The sequence below is a fragment of the Syngnathus typhle genome, linkage group LG18 (genome assembly GCF_033458585.1).
Source record: "Syngnathus typhle isolate RoL2023-S1 ecotype Sweden linkage group LG18, RoL_Styp_1.0, whole genome shotgun sequence".
Classification (NCBI taxonomy): domain Eukaryota; kingdom Metazoa; phylum Chordata; class Actinopteri; order Syngnathiformes; family Syngnathidae; genus Syngnathus; species Syngnathus typhle.
In genome coordinates this window covers 8,731,767-8,741,339 of record NC_083755.1, presented here as the reverse complement: position 1 = coordinate 8,741,339, position 9,573 = coordinate 8,731,767, and the positions used below count along the sequence as shown (strand labels likewise).

The 9,573-nt window shown below is 42.3% G+C and overlaps 1 protein-coding gene and 1 long non-coding RNA gene across 7 annotated transcripts; one reads left to right on the top strand and one right to left on the bottom strand.

Moving 5' to 3' along the window:
- Nucleotides 1-941: 941 nt before the first annotated feature.
- Nucleotides 942-9,336, bottom strand: narf (nuclear prelamin A recognition factor). Of its 6 annotated transcripts, none has more exons than XM_061304853.1 (17): nt 9,199-9,336; nt 8,772-8,844; nt 8,620-8,685; nt 8,404-8,532; nt 8,199-8,331; nt 7,887-8,021; nt 7,377-7,495; nt 7,159-7,288; nt 6,916-6,988; nt 6,611-6,748; nt 6,374-6,531; nt 4,938-6,307; nt 4,643-4,692; nt 2,205-2,356; nt 1,886-1,965; nt 1,408-1,804; nt 942-1,357 (listed from the first exon to the last, which is right to left on the bottom strand). In XM_061304853.1, exons 2-12 carry the CDS (start codon nt 8,835-8,837, stop codon nt 6,060-6,062), a joined length of 1,395 nt encoding a protein of 464 aa, XP_061160837.1. In that variant the 5' UTR covers nt 8,838-8,844; nt 9,199-9,336; the 3' UTR covers nt 942-1,357; nt 1,408-1,804; nt 1,886-1,965; nt 2,205-2,356; nt 4,643-4,692; nt 4,938-6,059. The 6 variants fall into 6 exon arrangements, with proteins under 6 accessions (XP_061160837.1, XP_061160834.1, XP_061160835.1 ...); XM_061304850.1 differs by having other exon boundaries at nt 942-1,341; XM_061304851.1 differs by having other exon boundaries at nt 942-1,325.
- On the top strand, nt 5,058-9,429 carry LOC133171455 (uncharacterized). Its single transcript, XR_009718791.1, has 3 exons — nt 5,058-5,209; nt 5,900-5,969; nt 6,861-9,429. It is a non-coding gene; the product is annotated as an uncharacterized LOC133171455 (long non-coding RNA).
- The last annotated feature ends 144 nt before the right edge of the window (nt 9,430-9,573 follow it).

Below are 9,573 nucleotides of genomic sequence, written 5' to 3'. Positions count from 1 at the left end.
AGATAAAGATGTTTCTAAACTTTTCCTGAAGATACCTTTATTGTTTGTGATATTTGAGGAAAAACTCTGCATTTGACCTCACAGGCTATGGTCGAGTGGTTGACACCTTTGCCTCCGAAGATTGCAATGCTGGTTCGAGACCCGATCCCTCCAAGACACTTCACTTTACTGTTTCTCGCTCGCTTTTCTGTTGAGCGCCAGCGTTCGAAAGGTTTCTTTTTTTACTTTTTTTTTTCTTCTTTTGATGACGTCATCACAAAAAGAGTATAAAAAGCGTCAGGAACGCGACTGTCAGTCTTTCACTCTCTGACAGCGAGCGCCACGCTGCTCTGGTCCACCTGCTACGCCAGCCGCACTCCGTTCCAGAACTGACAAGGTGAATATGTGTTCAATATGTGTTCATCTTTTGAAACTAACTGCTTTTTCTCTCTTTCAGCGTCAAGTTGCACTTTGGGAGTGTTCCCAACTTGCAAGCTAAAAAGTTTGCAGAAGCTAGCGTTAGCAGTTAGCATCTTCAACGACCACCAAAACTCATTTCTTTGGCGTGCATTTAGGTGCAACGATATAACTAAAGCTTTGAACGGCGGGTAAGTAAATGTACATTTCGAAAACTAAAGCACGCACCGTGTGGAAAGATGACTAACACAATTTTTGCACAAACATTTAGCAACGTCTGGACGACAGCGCCGTTTGGCCGAAGGTAAGTAGACCTAGCAGCGTTTGCATATATTCACCAGAGAATTACTGAAACAGGTATTTCGCTGCATTCGTGTTAATTTTCTACTTTCTGTCTGCAGGTGCAAACCCTTAAAACGAGCCCATCATGGCCGACTGACTTTCTGTGAGTTTTAAAGTCGACTCATTCAATCAACTGCTTTTAACTGTCTTCTCATTTCTGTCCACAGGCCTGCATCTGGAGCAGAGGAAGCAGATTGACTGCAAAATGGCAAAAATATTTTATTAGCAAAGCATCTTGTCAAATTGGCTAAAGCAAACATTTGTTCTTTTTCTTTTGTCTGCAGGATCCAAAATGGCTGCATTGCAGTTCCCGCATGGCTTCATGAGACACTTGCAGGTCTATTCTTGCTCAATTTGCTTGTAAGGCTGAAAATGTCAAAGCAGAATGGTTGTAACGTTACCGTGTCTTTCAGACCAGAGAGCTGTGGTTGGAGAGAAGTCCGGCGCTGGCCTCCATTCCTCACTGGTGAAACGTGCACGCGTCCAAATGTTTGACACATGTCAAACATTTCAGCCTGTTCTTTCTTTTGTCAATCAGGTGTTGCCAAAGGACCTAGTTTCTGCAGCATCAATCTGCTGGTGTGGATCTACAAGGTTTTAAACCTGTGGAATCATCAACCTGCTGACAGGTGACAACTAATTACAAACTTGGCAATGTTTATCACTTACCTGCTTTTTTTCATGCTTCCCTCTTCCTGTAAAGCACGTTCCAGTAAGGATGCAGTTGGAAATTCTGTCACCTGCTTGTCAAAGGTAAAAGCCCTCAAAACCATGCAGAAGTTCCTCAAACATGCCAAAATGGCAGATCAATGCGTCCCTTGTTTGTCTTGTGTGCAGGTATCCACCCTGGAGAGTATGAACATTCTAACAACTCCGCTTCCAATCTACAGTTAAAAAATAAAACCAGTAAACTCAAATGGAGCTGATGTGTCAATATTCCTTTTTCTTTCCAGGCAGAGGTGACAAATTCTGGTCGACAAAGTGCAAAGCCTGCCACTGTTTTGTCTTCAGCCACTACTACTCTGAGCTCGTTCATCTGGTTCCGTGCTGCCTGAAGTGCCCACTGCTGGTAAGAGAAGGAAAGTAAATACCATTTTAGCTAAACCGTTTGAAAATTTGAATTTGTTTTGTGTCCAGTGTTGAGCACCTGCTCGCAGCGGAAGCCGAGGACCAGAACAAAGCTACAGACCAGCGGGACTTCAGTTTCCTTGTTACTGCCTCAGCAACCTGAGAAGTGAGGCACTTTAAATGCTCCTCATTTCACACTAACCTTTATTCCAATAATTTCTTTTTCTTTCTGACAGGAAGTAAGGAACAAAATCGACTTCCTGGTTCATGCAGCAAGAAACGAAATCAGTTTTCTGGTCACGCAACTTACACGACTCGTCATGAACTCTACTTCTCCACTGGTATGTATCATGTCAAAACTTTTTCTGCACAAAACATTGACTTAGCTTTTTACTTACCTATCTCTTTTTGTCTTGGGTCCAGGCATGGCGTTACACTCGTCCCACTGGCCAACCACTCCACCGCTTATCCTTCTGACCAACAACTCCACCGCTAGTCTGTCTGGCCGACCACCTCACCACTCGTCCGTCTGGCCCACCACTTCACCACTCTGCATAGAGAAGATTGCAATCCAACTTGTTGTGATTGTTTACTCTGCAAAAAAAATAAAACTTTATTCCAAATAACACAAACTTTCCACTCTTCATTTTCAAACCTCACATCTTAAACTTTTACAATTAACTAAAAATTATTTTCTTTCCAATTTTCATTTTAGAAAAATTTCAAAAAGTTTTTTTGGTGATTTTTTTTGAGAAAAGGGGCGGGATTGACTAGAATACTGCTTTATGATTGGCTGAAAGCTCCCAAACTGGGTGGAGCCAGAAGACGAACATGCTCTGATTGGTAAAAAAAGTGGGCGTGGATATGCAAAAGAGATACTCTGCGATTGGTTAGATAAAAAGTGGGCGTGGTTTCCTAGAAATGAAGCAATCTGATTGGTCAGATGTGCAAAATGCTGCATTTTGATTGGCTGTCCGAAAGTGGGCGTGGTTATGCAAATGAGGTGCTTAGCGATTGGTTAGATTGAAAGTGGGCGTGGTTTCCTAGAAATGAAGCAATCTGATTGGTCAGATGTGCAAAATGTTGCCTTTTGATTGGCTGTCAGAAAGTGGGCGTGGTTATGCAAATGACGTGCTTGTTTAGATTGAAAGTGGGCGTGGTTTCCTAGAAATGACGCAATCTGATTGGTCAGATGTGCAAAATGCTGCATTTTGATTGGCTGTCGGAAAGTGGGCGTGGTTATGCAAATGAGGTGCTTTGCAATTGGTTAGATTGAAAGTGGGCGTTGTTTCCTAGAAATTAAGCAATCTGATTGGTCAAAATGCTGCATTTTGATTGGCTGTCAGAAAGTGGGCGTGGTTATGCAAATGAGGTGCTTTGCAATTGGTTAGCTTGAAAGTGGTCGTGGTTTCCTAGAAATGAAGCAATCTGATTGGCTGTCAGAAGCGGGCGTGGTTATGCAAATGATGTGATTTGCAATTGGTTAAATTTAAAGTGGGCGTGGTTTCCTAGAAATGAAGCAATCTGATTGGTCAAACTGCTGCATTTTGAGTGGCTGTCAGATGTGGGCGTGGTTATGCAAATGAGGTGCTTTGCAATTGGTTAGCTACAAAGTGGTCGAAATGAAGCAATCTGATTGGTCAAAATGCTTTTTTTTCTGATTGGCTGTCAGAAAGTGGCCGTGGTTATGCAAATTTTGGCAGAGCCGTGATTGGCTAGGCTGAGTTGGGGAGGAGTTAGGAGGCGGGCAAAGTGGCACTTAGGTTTTGGAAGGCTCTTTTCAGCTTGTTTGCCTTCAGCCACTGAACAGAGTCAAGTTTTTGACTGCTTCTCTCTGTCTCCACATGACTCAAAGTGACTGCAACTGTACAATTGCATCACTTTGACTTATGTGGAGACAGAGAGAAGCAGCAAAGACTTGGCTCTGTTGCAGTGACACTCACCTCAAGGCTGAAAACTTGTGTGGACACTTAGGTTTACAAACAGTACTTTGCCAATGCAGTGAACACCAAGCATGCATGAAAGACTTCAAATGAGCGAATTTGCTCAGAAATCACAAAGACTCGCATTCCACTTGAACAATTTATTGAATAGAAAAGCAGTCTGAAAAGGCCCTGCCTGCATGGAAACAGATTAAGTGGTTGATGAGCTCAGGTATGACGTCACTCACTTCTCGTGGCAGGCACTAGGGGGAAGGTGAGCACACGCAAACAGTGCAAACATCTCTCACTGGGACAAAACCGAAGTGCCAGGTACTGCACAGTACCACCACATACCTTTGGACAAGTTTTTCCATGACACTGACACAAACCAAGTCAGTTAAATATCTTTCTGACTAACTTGGTTTGCATCAATGTCATCAAAAAACACATCCAGACGAGTGTGATGATGATGATGATGAAGATATTGTGCAGTACCTGGCACTTAGGTTTTGTGAGAGATGTCAGCTGCTTGCATGTGCTCACCTTCTCCCTGGTGTGCCATGACAATATGACATCACACATCAGCTCCTCAAGCACATAACACTACCAACTAACATAACTTACACACATTTGTTTTTTTAGATTTATATATATTTTTAAATTCAAGTCATTATTTGAAGAACAAAGTGGTACACTTTCACTTTTCTCGAGTGCCAACTATGATCAAAAATATCCTTTTTAAGTTAAAAGGCAAGTACATTTTTCAAAACTATACTTCTTACATTGACATGTAACTTTAACGACTGTTGAGCAATTATTTTGTTTCTTTTTACTGTGGCCCAAATAATCAACGGGACAAGGTCCACCTTGCTAGTCACCAGAGGCATAATGCTACGTGGAAAATGGGGAGTTACCTTTGGAGATATGCAGACAGACGACCAGCAGCCGACGTGGAGCCTCCAGTCTTCAAGGTTGGACATGAAAAAACAGAAAAACAACGTTCAAGTCGAACGCTTTCCTTGATAATCCATCGATTGACAGCCGAGTGAGTGCTGCTTGCGGGCGTGCTAGCTAACGCTCCACGTCTTGTTTCACGAGAGCTAGCGAGTTCCACCGACCTAACGACTAACAATGATTCTCCTTTCATGTCATTGTTTACATGTATGCATTTACATACATACAGCAAATCGAGAGCTTGGAATAACTCACTCGAAAGCCCAAAAGGTAACAACCTGAAGCTAGCTGCTCACTGAAGCGGAAGTGTACGGTAGCCGAGAAAGTTCAAATCAGGTCACCAAAAAGCGCGTCTTTGGCAACCTGCACAAAAGACACTCCCACATCATGCATACAACACTAGTTTGGATAATACAGCAAATACGCATAAAAGACGCTCATTAACTTGGTAGCCAAACGGAACCGAGGAACGCCCCTTTCTGACTACTACGGTGCCGGACTGCGCCTTCCGTGCTTGCACTACCCTGGTAAGCACAATAACTTCAACTTTCATTTTTGCAGAAACACATTCTCTGTTTAAATGATGAATTATGGGTTTCGGTTGTCATGCGATCGTGGCAAGTTAACGAGTCCCTCACGTCGATACTGCTAGAATCTAGACAGCCAACTAGTCAGACTGAACTTGATGTGAACACGGTTGCTTGAATGGAGCTTTGTGGTTTAAGAGGAAATACGTATCACACACAAGCTATATTTTAAGATTTATCAGCTAATGTGCTGCAATTGTTTTCAAGATTATTAACAGTGAAAATATACATATTCACTAAATGGACCCCAAAAAAATGCTGCTGCAAATAATTCAGTGCTAATGTATTTATGGAATAACAAAGTGTACAATGTAAAGGACAAAAAAACAATCACATCTCTTTTTTGTTGCTGAACCCAGATTTTGTAAAATAATAACCTATACAGTACGTTAAAAAATGTTTGTCGTAATACTGATGGAATGAGGTGATCAGTTGCATAGTTATCTTTGTAACTCTGCTGCTGTATATTTTCAGCAAAGACAACGAACGTACCAATCAGTTCATTGACTTCAAAAGTCCTAAAAGTGGTTTTCGTTGACTTATTGCTTGGCAACAGCAACTACATCGCACTTGCCACCTCCCTAAACACATCTTTGAAAGTATTTTTGAACTTATCCCTCGTTTCCACAGACACACACCGCCCTCCAGCGGACAAATGGAAGAACTACATCTTGTGAGTCCTGTGCTCACTTGCTACAAGGTATTGGATGGTCTTTAATTTATCGTTGTAAGAGTTTATGTGAAGAGAATCTGAACCAATCGAATGGTGTCCAGTCATGTTCCCTCATCCTCACCATTGCATGTGAGGTGGCTGTAAGGGGGTGCGACTCTGACTCCTGTACTGGGTGTGTAGTAACTTGCATGCCGGCTGGGAATCCTGGCCCTGAAGCCAGTCTTCATAAAGGGTCTGCAAAGCGGGGTTGACCTCGGGGAGAGTGACAGGCAGGCTGCTGTAGACTTCTTCCATCTGCTGGACTAGTTGTTTATCTACACCGCCACCCGTCTCATTCTCAGCTTGACCGCGGCCGCTTAAGCAACCTGAAAGTAACACATTGTGTTTTATGATTTGAAGGAGGTGTTAGTGAGTGCTCAGTTAGAAGTTACCTCCTGGGCAGGACAGCACCTCCACCAGCTGGTAAGGTACTCGTCCCTTCCTCATGCGGTGCACCAAGGTCTGGATGTTCCTGAAGCCGTAAACGGCGGCAAACTGCAAGAGCGTTTCTCCGTCTCGTTCTAATATCACCTCTTGAAAGTCGCGGTTCCTACAGGAGACAAATAAGAACCCATGTGTGTTTGTTTGGTACGAAAGACTTTTGCTCTACTCTGGTCTTCGCATCTCACCTGAGGGTTTTGTATGTGATCTCGTGGACATCTAGACCAAACAGCTCCTTAGCAGCATGCTTGAACACATGCTCCAGAAAACCCTCAGAACCGCGACCTTCGTGTCGAACCAGGGCCGGGTCTCCACTTTCTCCAATCCTGTCATAGGAAATTTGAAAATGAGATTGAAGATGATTTTTAATATTAATGGTCAGTGTTATGTACTAAGTATTGATCAATCTAAAGTGATTGTATTTTTGGTTTCCTGCAGAGTCATCGTTTCGAAGATATGATTGTGCCCGTGACCGGAGGGGTCAACTACTCACACGTGATCTAATGGAAAAGAGTCCAAATCCTCTGCTGAGACCTTCTTCTGTTGCATCAGGTAGTAAATTTCCCCTGAAATGACACAAAATATCTCTCAGTACATGTGCATCTAAAATAGACAATTATTATTTTTTTCCAACTATTATCTACAATCTACTGTGAGTTCAGAGAAGGAAAAGGGGCGGGGTGGTATTTGTCAGCATGACCTCTGCTGAGCGTGTAAAAGATAAGGAGTATTGAACCTGAGGTGAGGACACAGTCCACGTCCCGGCTCTCCAGCAGACTGTTGTAAAACTCTTCTCGGACAGCCTCCAGTTTTTTGTCAAAGCAAGGCGCCACTACTATATGGTACAATTTGTCCGCATTTAGTTTCTGTTTAAAGAAAGGTGGGGGGGAAAAAAGAGAAAACATTTTGATATTTTGTTGAATCAGGCTTTGTGGCAACCTCAATTGCACTCACTTGCTGTTTGGAGAAGTAATCTTTGACTAGACATCCCATAATTTGCTGCGGAGACCTTGCTGTGCAAATGTGAGGTGTGACCAAACTCCCGAGGATACGCTCGGAATAGCGAATCCAACCTGTAGATCAGTACAAACGTGCAATTATTTATTATTATTCTTCCATAGTTCCAGACTTTTGCTGTCTAAATTTTGCACAGGGGAATGAATGGATGGAGCACTGTGAGAATGTTCCAACTTGTTTATTTTCACTTTTTGCTGAAGAAGGGAGTGGTGGAACATAAGCGCTCTATCTATCTATCACCCCTGCACTGCACTCTTATCTGTATTGCTAAAAAAAAGAAATGGTGGGCGTTAAAACTCACTCTGATGTTCCCAGCAGACCTTCACATTACATTTAGGTCTGCCGGGTCGGAATGGAATTTTTATCACCAGGTGGCCATGAGTTCAAAACATGCAACTTTTGGTGCATAAGCACAAACAACCGTCGTTTTTTTTTTTTTTTGATTACCTGGGCAGGAGGAGGTGAACATGGGCAAAGCATGGGAGTCATGGTGCCTCCTGTGATACCTCTGAATGAACTCTTTTTGACTCTCTATGATGCTAAATCCTGCTGCCAGAGTGGTATCAAAGACAAACTGCACACCTAGCATGGAAAAGAGATAGCAAGTTGGCTAAAACACACACACACACCATTGGCTCTCTGTTTTTATGGAAGCGCAAGTAAGAAGACAAGTAACATCTACTTCTACATAAAGTTTGAATACAATTAAAATGCACATTGTGGGTATATTTCCAAATGTCGAGTTAGCAATCAGCTTACCAAGGCTCTTGAGAAAACCGCAAAGTTTACCGGCGGCCTCAACGATGTCCACGCCAAACTTGACGGCGAAAAAAGGTAGCGATTGTGGACACACTGACGCTACCAGAACTCTGTGGTTTGTCACGTCACACTTCTGATGAGGAAAAAGATAGGTCTTAACCAAAATGCAAGAAAAATGCAAAAGCTTACAGAGGTGTGTGTGTACCTCATTGAGAGCCAGAACCCGCTCTATCTCCATCAAGTTCTGTTGAGAGATCTTCAGGCTCTCCTCCTCAGACATACAGCCATCGCAGGATAAACAAGCACTCAGCAACAACTGTAAGCTCTTATTCTCCTGATGGAATGAAGACAAAAGTCTTTTTTTTTTTAATCATCTTCAACAGCCCAGCGTGTTTTCAAGTACTTAGAAATAAGACTCTACCTGTCCATTGACTTGCTCTCCATTTTGGTGTGAGCTGACATCGCCATCGCTCTGTTTCTTGTTGCACTGTGTGTCGAGCGACCGATCAAGGTTTAGAAAATAATCAATGATCTACTTTTATTCATGTACAAGAGAAATCCAAGTGAAATCACCTGCTTGGTGCAGTTTTCACACTTTTCCTTGCGTTTCCCAATGCTGAGCTCAGACATTTTGTTCATCAGTTACCTAGAAATGGAGGGCAGTAAATTTAGATGGCAGCACTTTCCGAGAAATATAAAAGTCCCACGTAAAATGTTCCCAGAATAATGTAAATTACATGAAGAATTTCCATAATGTTTAACAAGCAGCCTGCTTATCATAAACATTCCAGAAGTACCCTGAAATTAACATGTTAAATGACTCATTACATACATATTACACAAATATAATCAAGTCAAAAACAAATGTATATGAAGATCAACAGACTTAGAGGAGAATGAAGTATACTGCACAATACTCCCGAATTTACATACAGTATATTTTTTTTGGTCATTTATTAAAATGATTGGAGAGGAGGACATTGAGATTTAAGAAACTTACCTCGGGTTATTTTATGGAAAAGGTCGAGTTCAGACTTTGTTAAAAGCACCAGAAAACGACGAAGAGACGCATAGCACCACCGCTGAGGGCTTGGGGAGGCGGTTAGGGCGGGTCAGTATATAAGCAATCACCGGCCGGCGTTACCCGTGTAGTACTCAGGCGTTATTTTATAATAAATGTTTTTAAAGGAATGGAAATTTCTCAATCCGAAGCCATTCATATCTATTGACATCGTCGCACCCGGTGAGGTGAACAACAGTACAGCAGCAGCGCATGCGCAGAATGCGCAGCACGCAACCCTCAGACCGGAAGATTATTATTTTGTTTTAGTTTATTTTTTTTAATTATTATGTTTTAATAGTTATTATTACAGAT

Coding starts and splice junctions, on each gene's coding strand:
- narf (XM_061304847.1), bottom strand. CDS start 8,837: ATGAACAAAATGTCTGAGCTCAGCATTGGGAAACGCAAGGAAAAGTGT. Junction 8,686..8,771: donor GTGAAAACTGCACCAAGCAG/GTGATTTCACTT, acceptor CTCGACACACAG/TGCAACAAGAAACAGAGCGA. Junction 7,496..7,886: donor GTTCACCTCCTCCTGCCCAG/GTAATCAAAAAA, acceptor ACTGATCTACAG/GTTGGATTCGCTATTCCGAG.